This window comes from Dromiciops gliroides, chromosome 4 (assembly GCF_019393635.1).
Source record: "Dromiciops gliroides isolate mDroGli1 chromosome 4, mDroGli1.pri, whole genome shotgun sequence".
In the NCBI taxonomy this organism is placed as follows: Eukaryota; Metazoa; Chordata; class Mammalia; order Microbiotheria; family Microbiotheriidae; genus Dromiciops; species Dromiciops gliroides.
Genome location: NC_057864.1, coordinates 305,502,884 through 305,527,292, shown reverse-complemented (window position 1 = coordinate 305,527,292; position 24,409 = coordinate 305,502,884). Strand labels below are relative to the sequence as shown.

General features: G+C 35.3%; 1 protein-coding gene across 1 annotated transcript in view; it reads left to right on the top strand.

Moving 5' to 3' along the window:
- IBTK (inhibitor of Bruton tyrosine kinase) overlaps window positions 1-24,409 on the top strand; it is a 93,710-nt gene that overhangs the window by 9,149 nt on the left and 60,152 nt on the right. The window contains exons 2-9 of the mRNA XM_044001957.1: window positions 2,776-3,503; window positions 8,236-8,332; window positions 9,449-9,573; window positions 12,548-12,658; window positions 13,806-13,976; window positions 16,017-16,134; window positions 16,238-16,418; window positions 20,967-21,090. Of these exons, the coding sequence (XP_043857892.1) occupies window positions 3,180-3,503; window positions 8,236-8,332; window positions 9,449-9,573; window positions 12,548-12,658; window positions 13,806-13,976; window positions 16,017-16,134; window positions 16,238-16,418; window positions 20,967-21,090 (1,251 nt within the window). The 5' untranslated portion in view covers window positions 2,776-3,179. The remainder of the gene's footprint in view (window positions 1-2,775; window positions 3,504-8,235; window positions 8,333-9,448; window positions 9,574-12,547; window positions 12,659-13,805; window positions 13,977-16,016; window positions 16,135-16,237; window positions 16,419-20,966; window positions 21,091-24,409) is intronic.

Here is a 24,409-nt window from a genome sequence, read left to right as displayed (position 1 = left end):
CAGCGGAGGTTTTAAAAATTAAACAAATGACTTATATTTGATCCTAGAGGCAATAAGGTGTCACTGGAATTAATTTGAGTAGGGGAGTCACATGGTTAAATCTTGTTTTTTTTTTAAGGAAAAATTGTTTGGCAGTGGTGTATAGAATGGCCTAGAATAAGGAGGGAGACCAAATAGGATTCTTTTGCAATAATCTAGACTAGAGATGATGAGGGGGTAAGTAGAGAGCAGGGGTTGGACAGGAGTGATTTTGTGAAGGATTTGGTAACTGATTGCATATGCTTAGCACCATGTCTGGCACAAAGTAGATGCTTAGTAAATGTTTGTTGATTGATATATGTAGTAGAGGAGAGTGAAGATTCAAGGATAATGGTAAATTAATGAACCTGAGATACTGAAAGGATGGTGGTAAGTGTCTCTGACAGAATAAGGAAGTTTAGAAGAGAGGAGGGTTTAGCGGAAAAATTATGAGTTCAATCTTTGACATATTGAATTTAATAGGACCTTGGGAAGTGGTTTGAAATGTATAATAGGAATTTGGTGATGTGGGACTGAAGCTCAGGAGAACTATTAGAACTGGATATATAGATTTTAAAAAATAGTATTTTATTTTGTTTTTTCCAATTACATGTAAAGATAGTTTTCAACACTCATTTTTGTAAGATTTTGAGTTCCAAATTTTTTCCCTCCCTCTCTTACCTCCCCTCCCCAATACAGCAAACAATCTGATATAAGTTACACATTACAATCATGTTAAACATATTTCTATATTAGTCATGTTGTGAGAGAATAATCAGAACAAAAGAAAAAAAAAGACACTAGGAAGAAGAAACAAAAAACCTCAAAACCAACAAAAAAGTAAAAATAGTCTGCTTCAATCTGCATTCAGATTCCATGGTTCTTTTTCAGGATTTGGAGAGCATTTTCCAGTATTTGGTATTGTCTTAGATTATTGTATTGCTGAGAAAAGCTAAGTCTATCACAGTTGATCATCACACAGTTTTGTTGTTACCCTGTACAATGTTCACTTGGTTCTGCTCATTTCACTCAGCATTAGTTCATGTAAGTCCAGGTTTTTCTGAAATGTGCCTGCTTATCATTTCTTCACAGCACAGGAGTATTCCATTACATTCATATACCACAACTTGTTTAGCCATTCCCCAATTGATGGGTATCCCCTCAATTTCCAATTCTTTGCCATTACAAAAAGAACAGCTATAAATATTTTTGTACATGTGGGTCCTTTTCCCTTTTTTATGATCTTTGGGATATAGACCTAGTATTGCTGTGTCAAAGGGTATGCGCATATCCTTTTGGGCATGTCCAAATTGCTCTCCAGGATGGTTGGATCAGTTCACAACTCGACCAACTAGGCATTAGTGTTCCAGGTTTTCTACATCTTCAACATTTATCACTTTCCTTTTTTGTCATATTAGCCAATTGGATAGGTGTGAGGTGGTACCTCAGAGTAGTTTTAATTTGCATTTCTCTAATCAGTAGTTATTGCGAAATTTTTCAAAATATGAATGTAGATAGCTTTAATTTCGTCATCTGAAAACTGCTTATTCAAGATACATAGATTTGGGATGGGATAGTTAAATCAATGGAAGCTAAGGAATGACATTACCAAGAGAGTGTTTGTAGAGGAAGAAGTGCAGAGAGCCTAAGACAGTACCTTGAGGAGGAATACCCACTGTTTGAGGGTATGATATGGATGATGAGCTAACAGAGTGGTCAGGAAAACTAGAAGAGAATGAATGGCTCTCCAAGAGATTGTGGTCCATGGTTTCAATTACATAATATAGGTTAGAAAGGGTTTTTTTGTTTGTTTTTTAGGACTGAGAAAATCAATTTATTAAAGTATTGACATGGAGACACCAATTCTAAACTCTAGTTTGGGAGTAATATAGGTCATAATTACTCTCTGATCTTATATGGTATTTCAACTTAATGTTTCATTATCTTTTGAATGTTTACATTGAGATGTATGAATGCAGTAGGAAAATGTGCCCAGTTGGTTTTCAGTACTATAACAGTGAAGTGATTTATTAGTAATTTTTTTTTTGGGGGGGGGTGAGGCAATGAGGGTTAAGTGACTTGCCCAGGGTCACACAGCTAGTAAGTGTCAAGTGTCTGCAGGGCTGGTACTTTATCCACTTCACCACCTAGCTCCCCAAGTAAATATTTTTGCTTGGAGATTCTTTACACATTGAAGCTCCAAAAAAAAAAAAAAAGACTTTTGAAGTATTTTTATAACTTAGCCAAAATTAAATAAACCTTATATATTTTCTAGCTATTTATTTCTAAAGAAAAATTTAAATGCTAGTGTTAAAAATTGGAGACCTTGCAGCTTTTTCTTTTTTTTAACTCGTCTAGATACCGACATACTTTTCCCACTGAAATCTAAACTTGAAAGTTGAACTGAACCTTACAAATGTTTGATACCCATTGTATTAGAAATATTAATTTCAGGAATTATACAGTTATGGAACCAGAGACTTTTAAACTTCTACCATTCAGTCATCAAAAAGTGTTGTACTATGTGCCAAGTATAAAGAATGAAATCACTTGGCTAAGGTCATATAGCTGCTTAGTGGTAGAAATGAGATTAGAAGACAGGTCTGTTAGAAAAAAATAATACTATAACTTTCCTTGGAACTGTTAACTTGAACCTGATAATTTTACAATTTTTAATAATGCTTCTTTTATTGACAATTTAATACATTTAATATCATTTAAAAATTTATACTCTATTTCCCTATTCTTCTCTTACAGGTCTCCCTTGCAATTATGGATTTTTGAAAGGACTTTAGACAGTGTGGAGGGGGATTTCCCCTCCCCACTCCCTCTTGGTGCTTGACTCCTGGAATAATTTATGAACAGTGGAGAGGTTTTTTTTTTTATTTTAATAACATGCATTTGATATAAACTTTATAGATATTTATACTTAAATTTTTTTTAAGTGCCAAAATAAATTGCACAAAGATTCATAGTTTTGTATTACTGTCCTGGGGAAATAAATTTGAATTCTGGGAATACCATCTATCCCAAGCATAGTTGAGCCTACAAAGCATATTGGTGCTTTGGCTTTCTCTTTTTAATTTACATAAAAATAAATAAGACTAGTTTTAATAAATTGATCTTCTGAAGAAGGAATAAACAGTGTGAAAAAGAGTAGGATGAGTTCTTCTATGCCAGACTGTACTTTAAAGTGTCGATCCCTGAAGCATGCTTTGGATATACTTTCTGTAGTAACAAGGGGGAATGAAGGCCAGATTAAGGCCTTTCTCTCTACTTACTGTTATAATGCTGCAACTATCAAGGATGCCTTCGGAAGGAATGCTCTTCACCTTGTTTCATCATGTGGGAAGAAAGGAGTGTTGGATTGGCTTGCAGAGACAAAAGGAGTGGATCTGTTGGTGAGAGACAAGGAGTCAGGATGGACAGCTTTGCATAGAAGCATTTTTTATGGACATATTGATTGTGTTTGGTCACTCTTGAAGGTTAGTGCCCTAATTTGTATTAGAATTCTTTTAAAAAATGCTTTTGTGTTATATATCTTGATTAATTAAATTTTCACTATAGTTCTAATATTTTAAGTAGCTTTTTTATAGATCATTGGTTACATGAAAAATAATTGTAAAATCACAAATTTTTGAGTAGAGCATATTTTTATAATATCAAAATAAATTATTGATAAATATTTTTGAAAGATAACTAAAACAAGTATAGCTCATAAGTTTTAAAAACCACTGTTATTTCCATTGCATTTGATAGTAAGGCAATAAAAAGAAATGTTTAGGAATAAAACTCTGCCATTTAAAAGTGAACACGAAATTGTTAGTCATCATTTATAGGTTTGGAGTAACTCACATTTTTATAGCACTCTAAAGTTTAAAAAAACCCCAAACCTTAAAAACAACCCTGTGAAATAAGTAGTATTAATTCTTATTTTAAAGATCATGAAATTGTTTCTTAGATGTATGGCTTGGATTCCCCAAGCCATGAAAAGGGAAATTCTCTTCTGAGAAGGGAAAGACTGAGGCTAATTGCTTTCCTTCCACATTGAGGATGTCTAGGTATATGCCCACTGTTGATTATTTCCTACTGGGAGAGTTTTCTGATAGGGAAGTGTGTGTGGAGGGGAGGTGAATGCATAAACTCACTTGTGTAAGTTGGTAGGTAGGTAGTAAGTATTAGGCAGGAGTTGGGAGTAATTGAGATATGTCTGGGTAAATTTTTCATATAAAATTAGTAGATGATTAAAGACTATAATACTACTAAAATGGCATGTTATAACTTGAGAACCTAGCTATGATATCAGTAAAAGTTGCCCCTCAATTGTTTTTTTTATAGTATTTGCAGTTTGTATAATGAATAGAATGGGCTTGAATTTAGGTTTGACCTGTTTAAAAATAAGAAATATATAACCATAATTAGATATTGGGACATTCTTACACTATCAATTCAGAGTTGGTTTTCAGCAAATGCTGTTTTTTACCAAGAGACATAAATACATAGTTTTCCTTGGGTTTCAGCAAATCTCTCTTTAGGTGAGAGTTGCAGCCAAGGTTTGGTCCTGGTGGAATATGAGCTCCCATCACAACATTTTGTGAAGATAATAAAAATTTTCCATTCCTCCTCTTAAAAAAGCAAAAGTTTCTGGACAATTAATGATGCTAATTATGCCATTATAAATCAGGTTTAAAAAAATTGAAAATGTGCATTCTTTATTGGAAAATTGTAATCATCTTCCTGTGCAAACTATAAGCTATAAACCAACTTTCAGAACAAAGGCTGCTAAATAAAAGACTTGTTCAACACTATATGTATATGTACATACTAGTAGCCTAAATCTTTCTTAATCTCAAAATAATTTTATTGGGATTCACAATTTAAAGAGAATTTTGTATGTTTATTTGAGGAAATGTTATAGGAAAGGATGCCTCTGAACTCTAAATAGGCTGCAAGATAGTTCTACCTGGCTGTCTTATTATTACTTAACATATCAAAAAGAATACATCTTTCTTCCCACACTCCCCATAACCCCATAACCTCTTTTTTTTTTCTTTTTTTTTTTGCGGGGCAATGAGGATTAAATGACTTGCTCAGGGTCACATAGTTAGTGTCAAGTGTCTGAGGCCAGATTTGAACTCAGGTCCTACTGAATCCAGGGCTGGTGCTTTATCCACTGTACCACCTAGCTGCCCCCAATTCTTTTCTTTCTTAAAGGAAGTAGAATGACCACATTCATGAAGCCCTCCCTGAAAAGCCTTTTTCCCTTCCTTCCTTCCTTCCTTCCTTCCTTCCTTCCTTCCTTCCTTCCTTCCTTCCTTCCTTCCTTCCTTCCTTCCTTCCTTCCTTCCTTCCTTCCTTCCTTCCTTCCTTCCTTCCTTCCTTCCTTCCTTCCTTCCTTCCTTCCTTCCTTCCTCTTTTCTTTTTTATTTTGGGTGGGGCAATGAAGGTTAAGTGACTTGCCCGGAGTCACACAACCAGTAAGTGTCAAGTGTCTGAGTCTGAATTTGAACTCAGGTCCTCCTGAGTACAGGGTCAGTGCTTTATCCACTGCACCACCTACCTGCCCTCTTGAAAGCCTTTTTCAACCCCACTTCCATAGCTGAAATTGTTCTTTAATTCAGGTTTTCTTATGGTAGTGGTGCAACCTCAAGACTTGGGCCTACAAAGCTCCAGAGTGAAGTTTTTTTCCAGATTAAAATGTAATTGGGAAATGAGAACCCAAATAAATAAAAATACAATACTATATATATAAAACATTAATTTGTGGTTTTTTAGGTCAATATGTAGCCCTCAGGAATTCATTTATAGTTAAGTTTGACAACACTGGTTTAGAGTACTTTGGCTGGATTTTTCCTTTACTCTTTTTTTGTTTTTGTTTTTGTTTTTGTTTTTTTGCAGGGCAGTGAGGGTTAAGTGACTTGCCCAGGGTCACACAGCTAGTGTCAAGTGTCTGAGGCTGGATTTGAACTCAGGTCCTCCTGAATCCAAGGCCAGTGCTTTATCCACTGTGCTATCTAGCTTCCCTGGATTTTTCCTTTACTCTTATCACAATTTATTTTCTACTTATTTCTTTGTTCTTGTGCCCCTTTCCTTCTACTCTTATTTAACCCATGCTTCTTAAAAAAAGGGACTCTTTCATTTTTGGAGTTTATATACCCAATGCCTTAAATATAGGTGTTTAATAAGTGCTTGTTGAATTTTATTTTTAATGTCTAACCTTTTGTTCTTTTATACTTTTCCATAAGCAGGTAGGTGGCTTAGTGGATAGTGTTGGGCCTGGAGTAAGAAAGACCTGAGTTTAAATTTGGCCTCAGACACTCACTAACTATATGATGCTGGGCATGTCAACTTAACCTCTGTTTGCCTTAATCCACTAGCAAAGGAAATGGCAAAGCACTCCAGTATTTTTGCCAAGAAAACCCCATGCAGGGTTACAACGAATCAGACACAACTGAATGACTGAACAACAAAACTTTTCTATAGCTGCTCCACTTTACATATTTTGTACTTTTTAATAGGCCAAACATTGGGTGAATTGAGAAAATGACAATTTTTAAAAAAACATAAAATAAACATTTTTTTCTGAGTTAACAGTTATTAAATGAAATGTGGATTTTTGTTTATTTGTTAGACATAAGTAGAAACAATTCTTAAATTGAGACTAGTTAGAATTGAAAGTTGTTTATTTAGTGGTCCATTCAATTCTACCCTTATACTAGATATTTGTTCAGTAATAGTTACTTTCATCACTTAATTTAGTTGATTGAGATCATATAGTAAACTTAATTTACAACTGGTATTGGAATATTTAAACAGAAAAACATAATTTCTACTTTCATGTTTCACATTCCTTACCTATACTGTAGTGTTGAAGTTTTAAAAAGGAAATTTTATGAAAATTGGCCTTCCCTAACAGTATATTTGTCAGTAAAATTGTTAGGTCTGTCTGCAGGAACACAAAATGTGTCAATCTTATTTTTTAAGCTTCCATAGTGGAAGTATTGTATATAGCCCACTCTAAACATTGAAAATTTATTATGAACAGTGGTTATTTTACTGCGTTGTATTCCAGTTGTGTCCTTGGATCTTATTGGGATATAAAGAGCTTTTGATAACCTAACTAATTGGTCTGTATTGCTGTGTTTTCAGAACTCTTGTGTTTGATTTTCATCATCTTTTTTTTATCTTCCCTCAGTGTCTCCTATAGATTCACACTTTTTTGCTTGTTTTCCTAGAAAAATCTTTCCTCACAACCTGATTTGCTAATTATTATTTTTGGTAATTTTAAAAACTATACAACCTTTGATCCTTGTTAGAATCTCTGCTAATTACCTTCCCTAAAGTCCTATTGTAATACCTCATCGTATCACAGAGGTGACCCAAGTGTCTCGAAGGCTGTAACTTTTGATCAGAAGTTCTGGAAGCTCCTACTACACTGATGAAAAGGTCAGTCAGGCCTTGTGACAAGAGCGTGTCTACTGTAGAGGAGCAGCTTAGCCAAGTCCTGAGAAGCTCTTTACCAGATTGATTGTTGGTGATTAACTTAGAGCCTCAGCAATTCTTAAAGAATCTTCTAGATTTTAAAAGGCTGTGCCCTGCATTTGTGATGAAAGTACTCACACTGAGGAAATCAGTACTCCTTGATGTATTAACATATTGAAGTTCCTGAAGCTTCTTGAAGCCTCCCAAGTGAGGGCTTGATGTAAAGTGCATATGGTGTAGGCCATGGATTTGATCACATCTATTTTAGCTGGTCAGAATCTTTTTTTGTTTACTTCCTGGTTTTTGCCTGTGGTCCATATAGATTGTTGGATATTATACCCAGTTTTATTGATGTATTTTGAACTGTTTATTTTATATAAAAATTTCGTGAATTTAATTTTTTTTCTTGTCAAAAATATATGAAGTTTGGAATAACTTTAACTGAATCTTAATCTTTGAGAACTTGGGCTGTTGTATTTTTGTTGTGTGAGCTAGTCCCTTGTACACAGTAGGCACTTAATACATTTGTATTCAATTTAATAGAACTGACAGTAGTTATTTTAATTTTTCTTAGGTCTTGTGAATGTTATTGATTTTAAATGTATGAAGTAAAGAATCATACCTTATTATCATCTGTATTTTATGGACAAGATTGCAATTCTGCCTTTGCTATGTAAGGAATAAAAAAAAACGATTATAGGTAACCCTCTGATATAAGATTTCTACCCCCTTTAGCATGGTGTTAGTTTGTATATCCAGGATAAAGAAGGTTTATCAGCTTTGGATCTTGTAATGAAGGACAGACCAGCCCATGTAGTATTCAAGAATACTGGTAAGATACATTCTTATGAACACATGTTCTTCATAGTTGCATTGACTTAGAGCTAGAAGAGACCTGAAATGTTTATCTAGTTGAATTCATCTCTCATTTTTCAGATGAGGAAATTGAGATCCAGACAGCTGTATTATTGGGGACCTGTTTATGACTTTTATTCTTGGCAATATGCTTGTGAAAATGTATATTTGTTCTAATAAGCTGGTTTTCATGTGAGCATCTACAAGAATTACTCTTAGTGGTGGTTTTTATGACACTTCCTTTCTGCATTTGTTACCTTTTAGACACACATTTAGAGATACTGGGGGACAAGAGGGTGAGATCTGAGTTTGGGGAAAAGGTAACAATTCAATATGTGACCAGTAAACAATTTAGTATAAAGGGGAGAAGGTAGAGAAAGAATGAACATGACTCCACCTATTAATATGGACCACAATGTCAGTCTAATTTGTTTACTTCCTGCTTTGGGAATTATGGAGGGGAAAAGGAGAGGCTGTATGCTTTTCATCTAATATATGGAAGAAATTGATTGAAAGCTGCCCCCCCAAAAAGAATGAAAATAAGGATACCACTTTCCCCATTTTACCCACTGCCTCTAGCTATAGTTGTTTTGTTAACTAAAATATTTTCACTGTTGTGGGTACTACCACCATATATGATGCAAACTTCTATCCCTAGAAATGAAATAGAAATATAAAAAACACATAATTCTATCATAAGGCCTGGTTAATCCCACAAATTGAGACTAAAGATTTATATCACAAGCTCAGACTCCAGTGCCCTAATATTAATCCTGGTGTAGTTTCACAGTTACAAAAGAAAACCTATTGAAAGTGAGGATTTCCTTAGTAACTAGTATTGAGTTCCACATCAGCTAATTTAAGGTCCATTTCTATTTTGAACAGTATAATCACAGATGATCTTAATAAAGCTCATAATTCAAATAAGTTGAAAAGATTGTTATAAATATGGTTGTATTCTCCATTTTTAGTTTTTTTTTCATGTGTTTAAATTAGTGAAGTTAAATATGCCTATAATTATCAGTGTTAATAAAAAACAAGCTTTTATTATTTGAAAATAGAAAAGTAAAATGAACTCTCATTTTCATTTTAGATCCTACAGATGTCTACACTTGGGGAAATAACATAAATTTTACCCTGGGTCATGGAAGCCAAAATAGTAAGCATCATCCTGAGCTGGTGGATCTCTTTTCCAGAAGTGGAATTTATATCAAGCAGGTATTTTGCAGTATAAAATTTAATACTTCTGGAATCTGAAAAACAGCTAAATCTGATAATTTACATTTTTTAAGATTGGTATTGAATAGTTAAGTAATATGTTTTCATGAAAAAATTAGTCCTATATTAATATATTTTCTAGCAAGAAGTTGATATTTCCTTTTACTTAGGCAAATTAATCTTTGAGGCTTTGAAGCTAGTATATTATCTGGTACTTGAAGGAATCCAAGAAGTAGAGATGAAAAGAGAGAGTGTTCTAGGGATGGGGGGGGAATAGTCAGGGAAAATATCCAGAATTGGGAGATAGAATGTGTTGTTTGAGGAACAGCAAGGAGACTCCCATCACTGGATTGTAGAGCATATGGAGGTGAATAAGAAATAAGAAAACAGGAACAGTAAGGAAGGGGCTAGGTTATGAAGAACTGTGAATGCTAAGCAGAAAATTTTATATTTGATTTTGGAGGTAATAGGGAGCCACTGGAGTTTGTTGAGGGGGTTAAGGGAAGGAGAAGATGACATAGTAAGACTTATACTTTAGGAAGATCACTTTTGACAACTGACCAGAGGATGAACAGGAATAGGGAGAGACAAGTCAAGGAAACAAATCAAGAGGTATTGCAGTAGTCCAGATGTGGGATGATAAGGGCTTGTATGAGGGAGGTAGCAGTGTCAGAGAGGTTTATTTGAGAATTGTTATGAAAGTAAAATCAACAGATTGAATATAGGAAATGAGAGAGACTGGGGAGTCCAGAATACATTTAGTTCTGAACCTGGGTAATGGGGTTGATGGTGATACCCTTCACCAGAGGTGTTTAGAAGAGGGGAGAATTCCAGGGGAAAAGGTAATGAGTTCAGTTTTGAACATGTTGAATTTAAATTGTCGATGGAACATCCACTTTGAGATGTCTAATGGGCAATTGGAGCTGGGAATCTGGAGGTTGAGAGAGGTTAGGACTAGGTTAAGTAGATTTGAGAATCATTAGCATAGCCATAGTAATTGAATCCATGTAAGCTGATGAGATTGTATAGAATGAGAAGAGAAGACGACTTGGGGTAGAGACTTGGGAGATACTCCCTTTAGCAGGAGTGACCTGGAGGAGACTGAGAGGGAACAGTCAGGCAGGTGGGAAGAGAATCAGTAAGAGTAGTGTCATAGGAACTTAGAAGAAAGTATCTATGAGAAAGGTTATTTGACATCGTAAAAGGCTTCAGAGAGGTCCAGAAGGGTGATAACTGAGAATAAGTTGGCAGATTTTGCAACTAAGAGATCATTGGTAACTTTAGAGATAGTTTTGTTTGAATAATAATGAGGTAAAAAAGCCAGACTGTAGAGAGTTAAGAAGAGAGAAGAAAGGAATTGGTGACATAGATGGTAAATTGTCCTCTTAAGGAGTTTAGTCACTAAAGGGAGGAGAAATACGGGATAATAGCTAGTGGAGATGAATGGATTAAACAAAGGTATATTTTGAGGAGGCAATTGTTGGAGTGTGTTGGAATCCTTGGTTAGGCAGAAAACAACAGAGTTTTTAACCTTCAGAGAAAATCACAGAGATAGAAGGGGGTAAGTTGGGGAGAAATACTTTCCAAACTCTCCAAGACAGACAGAATAATGAAAAAGAAATAAAACTAACTTTTAAAAAACTTGAAGCAGCAGTAACACACACACACACACACACAAAAGAAACCTGCTTCTGTTCTTAGGGTTTTGCACATGTATTTTTCAAACTACATGGGACTTACTGTTACTCCTTTTTCCCCTTCAGGCATATATCTAGAACTTTTCTTTGTTTTAGCTTGTATCTTTCTCTTTATCTAGTCATGCAAACATTCATTTGTTACCATTTTATAAGATACTAGATAACATGAATGTTCATTATATAGATCCCTCATTATCTTGTTTAAAGACTAGCATAGTTTACTTTGGGAAGGAGGGGGCACTTATGGGTGCCAAGTTTTGATCTGAGAATTATAGACTAAACTTGCATAGTTCTTGTGTGTCTAGCTTTTCAGTATTGTTTTAATCCTGGGAAGAATTTGGCTTCAGAGTGGTTAGATCTTGGAGTTTGTTTTCATGCCCTTCAGGAATTGGTCCCCCTCACCTAGCACATCCAATCATTTACCAGTCCTTTTTATCCTACTTCTACAACATTTCTAAGACATGTTCCTTTCACTCCATTTGCATGGCCACCATCTTAATTTAGACCTTTTCACCTTCACCTGGACAACTGCAATAACTTCTTAATTGGACTCGCTGTGCCTCAAGTCTTTCCCCTCACCTCCCTCCTGGCCATAGCTGCCAAAACCCTATTTCTAAAGCATATATCTGACAGTGTTACTCTGTTGAAAAAGTACCAGCATCTCTTTATTACCTCTAGGATTACATACAAACTTTTCTTGTTGGCTTTTAAAGCTTTTCACAGTCTTGATTCCAACCTACTTTTCAAAGTTGATTGTACGTTGCTCCTCTTAGCATTTTTTCTGTTTTTCTTCTATTGCATCTCATCCCATATTCATGAAGGAATGAAAAAACCTTTATTAAACACATACTATGTGCCAAGCACTGTGCCTTTGAATAGACTGTCCCCAAAGCCTGGAATATGCTCCATGTTGCCTTTTAGAATCCCTAGCTCCTTTCAAAGCTGAGCTTGTGTCACTTCCTACTGGAGGCTTTTCCTAATCCCCTCAGCATCTGTACTTTGCATGTATTTATATGTGTATGAGTTGTTTTCCTTTATAGAATGTAAGTTCCTTGGAGGCAGATATGATCGATTTTTTTCTTTGTATGCCCAGTGCTTAGCAAGTAGTAGGTGGTTAATAAATGCTTGTTGATTAAGGATTTTAAGTTTCTCTTTTGTAGGTTAGTGCCTATTTCTTTATCTTTTCTTTAATCTTTTTAAAATTTGAATATAGGTATAACTAGGAAGCATATTATATTTATAGGATCTTTAATAAAATTCTTTTTTCCCTCCTATAGGTGGTACTTTGTACATTTCATTCAGTTTTTCTGTCTCAGAAAGGGCAAGTTTACACCTGTGGTCACGGTCAAGGAGGACGCTTAGGCCATGGAGATGAACAAACATGCCTGGTATTTTGAAAAGCAATTTTAATGCATAATTTGTTCAGTTTTATAAGACCTTTATTAACTGGAAATTTTGATTTTTTTTAGGATATTTTCACTTAGGTGTTTATGTTTAGAAAAATAACATAGCATACACAAATGATATTAGGAATATGTAAAACTAACTAAAGTCTAAGCATGTATTCAAAATGATAATTAAAAATGACATTATAAAATTCTTACTCATAAGAAAATTAAGTTTATTATGATTCAGGTACTTACTACTCATCAAATGATATGGTATACATCTTACATTTTCAGCAAGAATTTGAAACAAAAATACGTTTTTATTTAACCCAAAGTTAACAAGATTATCCTAACTCCTAAATATTCCAGTTAAATAAGGTTTTATTTTGTAGTATTAAATTTCTTTGTAAAGAGTTGTGGTTTAAGAATTTAAGGGACTGTTTCCTTATAAAAACTCAAATTTTATTCTTTTGCTAGCTAATTTCATGGCCTATGGGGCTAAGTCAGTGGGATCACATAAAATTTATTTTTTATTTTTTAAAGTTAAAATTCTTTTTTCTTAAAGCTCATTTAAAAAATTGTTTCCTTTGGCATATTTACCATCTATTAGAAAATGTTGTAAAGTGGAAGGAAAGGTGACATAAAAAGAAACTATCCATACTTTTCCAAGGTTTTATAGTGCTTCTGTTTATATCTTTTCCAGTCTAGGTTTTTGTGGGGATGTTATTCCAGGGTCAGTAGGTATGTCAGTACTTTTTGAGCTCTTCACTGGTGACTGTGCTTGAAAAGGCACTTATAAATAGAGTGGTGTAATGTACTGTTGTTTTCATACACCAGTGAACACTTTGGCTAGAGATCTCCATTTATTGTTAGCAAAATAACTAATTTAGATAATACTAGGAATATACTAAGTGCTTAGTAAATAGTGGTTGAATTGTTTCATTTAAGTAGCTTGCATGATTTTGCCCTAAAGAAACAATACTCATTTCTATATATACTGGTATCTTCCTTGAGGAAAGGGAGCATTTACTTTGTGGAGAAATGACCAGTTTGTGGATTTTAATTTGCACTACAACACCTATAGTTATTTCATTTTTATGCTAGAATAAATGTGTGATAATAAATTTAATAATCTTTTATATTTTAGGTCCCTAGGCTGGTAGAAGGACTAATTGGTCACAACTGCTCCCAAGTGGCAGCTGCTAAGGATCATACTATTGTTTTAACTGAAGAAGGAGGTGTTTATACTTTTGGTTTAAATACTTTTCATCAGTTGGGTATTATTCCTCCTCCAGCAAGGTGCAGTGTACCAAGACAGGTAAAATTATTCTTAGTTTTCAACCAAATTGACTAAAAAAGTTAAAGATAATAGGATAGTAGCTTATTTTGTTTGGTATTGCTAACTAGATTATCATTACACATGCAAACATTAACAGATATTAAAAATATATAATATTATGAATCAAATTTATGCAGTGGTCTTCTGAGTTGGATATCAAAGTTGGTGCTACATGTGACTTTATTTTTATTTATTTTTTAAATCAAGAAAGTAGATTTCTTAATAGATTGCTATATCCAGAGTCATAAAGACTTGGTTGAAAAACCATGGGCAAGTCACTTAATTTCTTTGAGCTTCAGTTTCCTCATCTGAAGATGATGATTTTGTGAGAGAGTACATGTGAGAAGAGAGTGTGTGAGAGTGTATGAGAGAGAGAGAGAGAGAGAGAGAGAGAGAGAGAGAGAGAGAGAGAGAGAGAGAGAGAGAGAGAGTGTGTGTGTGTGTGTGTGTGTGTGTGTGTGTGTGTGTGTGTGTGTGTGTGTAAATTCCTTTCGGGCAGAGACTATCTTTTTTTTTCCTTACTTGATATCCAGCACTTAGTACAGTGCTTAGAACATGGTAGGTGCTTAATAAATGTTTATTGTATTATGTATCTTAAAGGTTCAGATGAGATAATATATGTAAAACATGGGGCAGCTAGGTGGCTCAGTGGTTAAAGCACCGGCCCTGGATTCAGGAGGACTTGAGTTCAAATGCAGCCTCAGAACGTGACATTTACTAGCTGAGTAACTCTGGGCAAGTCACTTAACCCTCATTGCCCCACAATCAATCAATCAATCAATTAACTAACTAACTAACTAAATATATGTAAAGCACTTTGTAAACTTTCATGTGCTAGATAAATGTCATTAGCATTATTATTAGTAGCCGATAGATCAGTAAATGGAATCTGTTGTTTTGTTTTGCTTTTTGTTTTTTGTAGGGCAATGAGGGTTAAAAGTGACTTGCCCAGGGTCACACAGCTAGTAAGTGTCAAGTGTCTGAGACCGAATTTGAACTCAGGTACTCCTGAATCCAGGGCCGGTGCTTTACCACTGTGCCATCTATCTGCCCAAAATCTGTGAATGATGAAATGCTTTCTATACCTCCAGACCTCCACATTATGTTCTGTTGCTCTGTTATGCATTTAGTGTTCTGCTGCTTGAATAGCCTTTACTAGCAAAGGAAGCTTAGGACATAGGACAGTTGACCATTTTGTATATACTATATAGTTACACTATTTTACTAGATCTTAATTCATATAGCAAACCTTTGTAAATATGTTGAATAAAATAAAAGCTTATGAGTTTGACTGCAAATAACTAAAATAAGATAAATGTTAAAGTTCAGACTTAATAAATGGAAGCAAATTTTGAGAGAAGGGAATTATATTTTTTCTTGTTACAGATTATGTAAGTAAACTGATAATGTTAAAGTTTTAGACTTATTGAAGGGAATCATATTTTAAGAAAAGGACGCCATATTTTTTTCTTATTACTGTAAAGTTGCTATCTAGCTATACTGTCTAAAAAAATCTAATGAGTGGTCACCAATAAATTAGAAGCTTTAGCAAGAGTTTAGACTTTTAAGCATTTATTAAGGAGCATAAGAATTTGGTGAAGAGAGAGAGAGGCCTAGATCTATCTATCTCAGGGAGCCAGCATTTCTAGCTCCACTCCCCATGAGGTCCTGATGAAAAAGAGAGAGCCTTGCCCCTTCTTTGTCCCACAAGCCTCCTGTCTAAACCGGAAACATCAGATGTCACTTCCTGATGCCAAGGAACTGACCTTCCAAGCCACACGGCTTGCCTTTAGATTCCCTCTCCTCATGGTGGAGCTTTCCTACAGTATCTCTCCAGCAGGGGGCGTCACTCCAATTGTCACATTACTGATTGGTTAAGTGAACCTTAATTTTCCATACAACTAATTTTTAAGTGAATTAGCCATAGAACTCCACACTTGAACCATTTTATCCACTGTTAAATGCTGAATAACAGTGAACATGTACTTGCTACAGATTATCATTTGTTTTTATGTATAGATTCAGGCAAAAAATCTGAAAGGGCGAACAATTATTGGAGTGGCTGCAGGCAGGTTTCATACAGTTTTGTGGACTAAAGAAGCTGTTTACACTATGGGACTAAATGGTGGACAACTAGGTGAGAGACCTTTATTAATAATATGTGAAATTTAAAATTGAATAATTCTAAAACCTTCAAAATGATATTTTGAAATTCATTTGCTTTGTTCAATCTTTTGTAGGGTATTTGCTAGATCCCAATGGAGAAAAGTGTGTAACGACTCCCCGGCAAGTCTCGGCTCTGCATCATAAAGATGTCACTGTGTCCTTAGTTGCTGCAAGTGATGGTGCCACAGTGTGTGTTACAAAGAAAGGAGATATTTATTTACTTGCAGATTATCAGTGCAAGAAGATGGCTTCCAAGTATGTGTTTTCCTCTTTAAAGAATTGTTTTTCATTTCATTTGTCTCTGTGGTTTTAGGATTTGGGATCTTAAAATTTGATTTTGAAAGGGCACTATATATAAAGATGTGATGATGCTTATGTAGATTGCCTCTGGGTATAGATGGTGAATAAATTTTTTTCCATTCATGTATAACATTAATGCTATTCATAGGAACATAGAATTTAAGAACATTAGATATCATTTTAACTCAGTCTCTTCTTTTTAAAGATAAGGAAGCTCCTCCCAGAATAGTTAGGTGCTTTATTCAAGGCTAGGTTTGTCAGTTACTGTGTATTTTGGCAGCACTTACCCTGGACATGTGACCCCATTGCTATCATTTCTACCTAAGCCCTATCAAAGCAGTATTTAGTTGCTAATAATATCTCCTTTTCCAGAGTGGCATATTTAAGCCTTGCATCTTTAACTCTGATTCCCTTTCTTCTTCAGCAGCAAATTCCAGTCTACTTTGTTCCTGATTCCAAATACTTTTTTCTTTAAATGGTGTATATTTCTTGCAAATTCCATTCCCCTCCACTCTAACTTGTTTCAACCTGTTTAGAACCTGCTATCTCAGTCATAGCTTTTCTTATGTGGCATGTGGATACTGTTGTCTTTCGTTTCTCCCAGTACCAGGAAAGTCAGATGTCCAACTACTGGTTTTTGTTATTTTTGGTGGCTTGATGTGAACAATTAGAATTTTAAGAACAAGAAAGTGAAAATCATCAATGGAACAATCTTTGTCTTTGATACTATTGTTTTTGGTGGCAGCTTTTGGAATGTTACATTGTTTTCTTATTTATACATTTCCATATCATTCTTTTTTTTTTTTTTTTTTGTGAGGCAATTGGGGTTAAGTGACTTGCCCAGGGTCACACAGCTAGTAAGTGTTAAGTGTCTCAGGCCGGATTTGAACTCAGATCCTCCTGAATCCAGGGCTGGTGCTCTATCTGCTGCGCCACCTAGCTGCCCCTCTATGTCATTCTTAATTTTTTATGAGTAGAGCTATACTGTTTGTTGACTCATGTTCATCAACCGATAAGCACACACTGTCTTTCCAGTCAGAAGATTCAGGACCTAAATCTTATACTTATTTGCTATGTGACCTTGGGCAAGTTATTTTACCTCCTTGGACCTCAGTTTTCTTCATCTGTTAAAATCCTTTAGATACTTGGCAAGTTTCATGTCTCCCTTAAGTCTTCTCCATCTTGGTTATCTTCACTTGGTCAGTTCTTTCCTCATATCCTCATATAGGATGAACTTAAGATCTTTTGTCATCCTAATTATTCTTCTTTAGACACTCTTTAATTTACTATTGTCCTTCCCAAACTGGTGCACAGAACTGAATACAGTACTTTAGATATGATCTGATCAAGGCAAAAAACAGAGGAGCTATCAGCTTCTTATTCCTGGAAGTAATGCCTCTCTCAATGTGTCTTAATAATCTTAGTAAGGCTTTTTGGCTTCCATATCATGTTATTGCCTTATATTAAGCTTGTAGTCCATTAAAATCCCCAGATTGTTTTCATGTGAACTATTGACTTACCTCCTCCTGTTTTTTGTTTTTGTTTTTTGCAGGGCAATAATGAGGGTTAAGTAACTTGCCCAGGGTCACATAACTAGTAAAAGTCAAGTGTCTGAGGCCAGATTTGAACTCAGGTACTCCTGAATCCAGGGCTGGTGCTTTATCCACTTCGCCACCTAGCTGCCCCTCCCTCCTCCTGTTTTTACTTGTAAAGTTGAATTTTTTGAACCCAAGTGTAAAAACTTTACATTTGTCCCTTTAAAATTCTATTATACTAGATTTGGCCCACTGTTCTAGCCTGGTAAATAAAATCTAAATCCTGACTCTTTAATCTTAAATACTAGTTAACCCACCTAGCATATTTTTGATATACATTATCCTTAAATGATATTCTAAAAATATTAAATAGCCTAGGGCAAACCAAGCAGGGAGTCCTGGGTCACTGTACTGAACACCTTCCAAATGAATATCAAGTCATTAATGACTGCCCTACACTGAGTTCAGAATCCACTTTACTGTACTGTCGTCTAGCCTACATCTCTTCATTTTCCCCCCACAAGAATATCAGCCAAAATCCAGAGCCCCTTTAGAGTAGTTTCCTACTGCCCTGATATCTGCTGAAACTCTCCCTCTGATAGATTTGAGTGCCCTTTGGAGCAAGACATCTTTTGTTTATTTACTCCTTAGGACTCAGGATCCCTTACATAAGTGACTGATAGGATGAATGAGTGCCTAGGAGCTCCAATAAGCTCACATTAGGTGCCAGTCTCAAAACCTCCCAAGATGACATGGAACAAGCATACCCTGTGTAAGGGGCTAAAATTCTATACTGTCTAAAATATCTAATGAGTGGTCGCCAATAAATTATAAGCTTTAGCAAGAGTTTATAGACTTTTAAGCATTTATTAAGGAGAATAAGAATTTGGTGAAGAGAGAGAAAGAGGCCTAGATTCAGCTATCTATCTCAGGGAGCCCACGTCTCCAGCTCTGCTCCCCCCAGAGGTCCTCGTGAAAGAGAGAGAGAGAGAGAGAGAGAGAGCAAGCCTCGCCCTTTCTTCATCCCACAAGTCACCTCTGAAACTGGGAACATCCCCCCCCCCCCCACCTCTCCAAGCTAATTGGCTGATAGCTTTGATAGTCAGTACCCATGAGCAAACGTCACTGCCTGATGCCAAGGAACTGACCTTCTAAGCAGCATGGCTTGCCCTCAGACGCTTTCTCCTCATGGCAGAGCTTTTCTACAGTAAATCTCCAGCAGGTGGCGTCACTCCAGTTACACCTGAAAACATCTCAAGTGCAGAACAAGCTCACATCTACCAAACCTTGAGTTCCTGGACACCCAGCTCCTTAGTCCTTTTAATGTCATGAAGCTCAGAACCTGTGCTAAGTGTCTCTTCATACTCTTCTGGCCTTTTCTTCCTCCCCTCAAAGAAAGTGTGGATCTAATGAACAAGAGAATGTAGCCAAGTTGCAATGCTTGTGTCAGAAATTACTCCAGTTTTCCTCTACGTGCTTACTATTTCAGTCTCTAAATGTAGGCCTATGATGTCTATTGTGCCTTTCTTCAGGCAGTGCCAATTTCATTGCCATCAGATATATAGACTTCTTAGTTATATTTCCTGAATTCTTTATGGATGTAAAATACACACTGCACTAATAAAGGTTTTTTAGTTTTGATTTGGTTTGGACCTTGAATTTCACCATGGTAAGGTACTCTATGCATAAATGTCTCCTGATAAAGATTGGCAAGTCTTTTATAACTTAAGAGTCTTAGAGGGTTGCCTCCTGGGTGTCTGACAGGGTAGGTGATTTTTCCATGATCACATAGCTAATATATATTGGAGACAGGACTTGGAGCTGGGTGCTCTACACTGAATGCTCTAGACTCTAGAATCTCTATTCACTATTCCATACTGCCTCTTTATGTATGTTTTCACATTTTTGGTATCATATGTTTAAAAATGGCGATAAAATTGTGAAGTAAGTAAAAGATGTTTTTGCTACCTTCTATCTCCTTCTCTTCCACAGTACCTAATAATTTACTTTGTGTGGTCATATGGTCTTGCTTAAATTCATTGCCAGGATATTTACCCTTCTAAAGAAGGGTAAATCTCTTTGAGACCACAAGGAGTGAATCATTAATTGTTGGATTTCAGTCACTATAACAGATGGGGAGACATTTTAGGATAGATAAACTCTTCTTTATCCCTCAAATCATACCACGTAGCTCACTACTTTTAATTAGGTGTGTCCTTGTTTCTTTGCTTCCTAAATATAGATTGCATCTAGATCTTTAATACAGAAGATTATTTTGTTATGGGGAAAAAATTACAGTTAGCAAAGTAGACTAATTTACTTTAGCATATTGGGCAGATAATTTTATCTCTTTTGAACCTTAAAACTGTTCAAAAGTTGCTTGTGTCACTGAGATACTGTGTAGCTAGAAAAGCACAGAAGTATAAGAATTATACATAAGTTGTTAAGTCACCAATAGAGGTGTTTTATTTTAGTTGACTCTTTTTAAAACTAACTTTATGAAGAAGTACATATATAAAAGGTACCAGGATAGTTCTAGCTATTCAAAAAATACGTCTTTACTTGTGTAATGATACTAGAATGTAAAATACTTCATAGTTTCATTGACTTTTCTTTTTCTTTGTTGAAATGTAAATCATTTTTGGAGAATGAATATATTAAGCTTTATCAGTCTTTTATAACTTAGTATGAATGAGTTTATTTTATTGACGTTTTGACAGAGGATTAGAAAGAGAATAGGAAAACATTGGCTACTTGTTGAGGGGCCAGGTAAGATGAGTGGAAGCACAGTGGAAGGAAGATCAGGCTTAGATAGGAGAGGCTGGGTAAAACTAAGCCAAACTTTGGTCTCCTCATAATTTTGTGTCATTTCAGTTTGCTTCTACTGATTGCTATACTAGGCAATTCTTTAAAATTAAGCATTTTCTTTTGTGGGAAATGCTAACTGGTTACTCTTCTATCCACTTAGGCAACTCAACTTGAAAAAGGTTCTTGTGTCTGGGGGACATATGGAATACAGGGTTGATCCTCAACATCTGAAAGAAAATGGGGGTCAAAAAATTTGTATTCTTGCGCTGGACGAAGCTGGGAGAGTAAGTAATATATAAGTAGTTTCTTTTATAACTAGAAATATATAAGGATAAATAAAAATATCTAGGTATGTGTGATTTGGTTTTAAAAAATACTTTGTTTCCTTAAATTACTTTGGTATTTAATATTGTATAATTAGGGGATGTTATTTGAATGGGGAACCATGATTACATCTAGATAAATTTTTACTAGTGCTCTTATATTACTCAGTACTGCTTTGTAAAGTCCTAATTTAAAATAGATTCTTTGCTGTCTTATAGACTGGAAATAAGTTGAGGCATTTTGATTGTGGTTCCTTGAAATCTATATTGAAGCATTGCATAAATTAGAATGAATTTCATAAATGCAAAATAGCATTTAACAGGCCTTTTTAAATGCAAAAATTATAAACTGGTAGGTCTGGGGAAAAACCCCACAAAAATGTGAAGGCAATTTGTTGCAGTAAAAAAAAATGCTGGATATGAAATCAGGGACCTGGGTTTGAATCTTTTCTTTGTTACTTTCCGCCAGGGTAAATTTGAATAAATCCCCTAGTCTTTCTGAGACTCTTCTTCCTTATCCAGAAAGTGAGGGAATTGAACTTGGTGAGCTCTAAGGTCTTTTCTAGCTGTACATCTATAAAGCTATGACTTTTTTCCGCTCTACTTTTTATTCTTGATTTAGTAAATATATTTATTTTAATACTTCACAACTTTCTTGATTTCATAGACACAGGTATTTCTTCTGCCAAAGTCAGTTGTAATACCTCCATATTTTAGCCAAAGGTTTTCACGAGGTGCACTAGCCTAACAAATTAATCGCTTGCTGGTTAACCTTTTGCTGAGCCTTTCTGAATTTAGCTAAGCTAGTCATCTAATGAAAGGCATACTGATAGATTTTTATTCAGGATTACCAGTTTGCTGAGGTCTGCCAGAACATCATATGCACACACATACATGCTTATAAAGGTACAAATATATCTATAGGAAATAGGCATAGGGATCAGACCTTTGATTTTGTTGATATAAAGAACCTCCAGATAAAGAAACTACAAATTCATATTGGCACCTTTTCTGCCAAAATCTTCTCTAAGACTTATATTTTAAAGTTATCTAGAGCAGTGGTATCAAAGTCAAATAGAAATGAGGACCCCTAATCTGTACCTAAGGATTCTTGAAGACTATGTAATGACTTAGTTTTAAAATGTAATGTAATGTTATTTTATTTTATTAAATATTCCCCAGTTACATTTTTTTTTTTGAGGGGCAATTGGGGTTAAGTGACTTGCCCAGGGTCACACAGCTAGTAAGTGTTAAGTGTCTGAGGCCGGATTTGAATTCAGGTACTCCTGAATCCAGGGCCAGTGCTCTATCCTCTGAGCCATCTAGCTGCCCCCCCCTCCCCCGCCAAGTTACATTTTAATCATCTCAGGTACACTTGAACTGGCTGCTTGACATCTCTAACCTAGAGCACTGAATGGTCAAGTGACATACCCAGTTTCAGCCGTACCCAGTTTCAGCTGTTAGATGTCAGAGGAAGGACAAGCTCTGTTCATTATACCATGCTTCCACTCGTGTGTAGAATTCAAGTTAGTTTCTTAGAATTAATGCAGGAAAATATCTTTATTTTCTTTTAAATTGGCAGACTATTGATTTTTGTTCTCTGGACTAAAATGTTCTGTGGGACTAAAATCAGTACAGGGGATATGATGCCATTGATGAATATGTGTGATGCCATGTATGTGCACACACACATACATATACCCCTATATATTCACATACATAAATGTTTTATATGAATGATACTGAGAAAAGTTATAGTTACTGGAGAATGATTTGTCCTGTAATTTCATATAGCCTTTTCTTTTCCAGTGATGGAACTAAAGTACATTTTAGGATTATCATCTATTTTTGTAGTCTGGAGTTTTAGAAGTTGAAGTGCTAACCTTATGGTTCCATCTACTGGCATATTTTAGGTATATACTCAACTGTTTTTCAGTTTCATATTCAAATGAATCCTAATGGGTCAGAGTTCAAAATACTTTCAGATAAATGTTCTAAATTATTGTCAGTAGTGAGGGGAAGGAGAGAAGGGTCAGGAATAAGCTAAAATAGCACTTTAATTAGAAGTCTTTTACACTTGGCTTTGGAATTACATTTCAACAATACCTACTCTATCCACTGTGCTACCTAGGCATATTGTGTAAAAGCTGATTTTTTTTTCTTTTCTTTTTTTGAGGGGGTGGGGTAATGAGGATTAAGTGAATTGCCCAAGGTCACACAACCAGTAAGTGTCAAGTGTATGAGGCCAGCTGGTGCTTTATCCACTGCACCACCTAACTGCCCCTTTTTATTTTATTTAATTATTTATTTTTAGTGAGGCAATTGGGATTAAGTGACTTTCCCAGGGTCACACAGCTAGTAAGTGTTAAGTGTCTGAGGCCGGATTTGAACTCAGGTCCTCCCGAATCCAGGGCCAGTGCTCTATCCACTGTGCCACCTAACTGCCCCTTTTTATTATTTTAAATTGCCTCTTTTGCCTTTTGAGGCTAGAGTCGCTTTTTTCTGTAATACCTTTGTGGTATGGTATTAAGATTATAAATGATAACCTTTACTTTCTACCACTTTTTTCAGAATTTGGTGTATAGTTCTGTAAACTGCCCCATTCTACCCTCCCCCCCCCCCCCAAATTATCTTATGGGGGGGTTCAGCCAAGTATAATAATGTCATGTATCCATTAATTTGTCAGATTGCATTCCAAAGATGCATTCCTAATAATTTGGTCTAAAATTCCCTATTAACCTAGAAATTATAATAATGTTTCAAGAAAAGCAAAAGTATTAGAAAGATTAGCTTTACACATTTAAATTTTACACATAAAAGGTGGAATAATCAAAGGAACTAGTTTAATGCAGATGCCATTTTAATTGCATTTTTTTGAAGCTACCTTAGATGTCTACTCTGGACAGTAGGTGGCACTCTAATCCCTTTTTTATGTCCAATGTATGCTATTTCTTTAGCTTGTATTTTTTATGTGTTTAGGGGAGGGTTTTTTCCAATTAGTACTCCTTGTATAACTGCCTTTTTGAATACAGATTTAACCATACTTTCATCTTCCCCTCTTCCATTAGCACAAATGAGTTGATTGTTTCTCTTGAGATTTCTACAAATTATGTTTTAGAAACTGATATGGAGAGTACAGTTCCTATTATTTCTATGCATACTTGTTTTCTTTCTTCTTTTTGTCACGTGGTCTGTTATGACCGCATGAGTGTTTGAAAAAGATACCTTAATCATAAGAAGAATTCATAACCTTTTGTGTGTGTGACATGGTCCCCTTCAA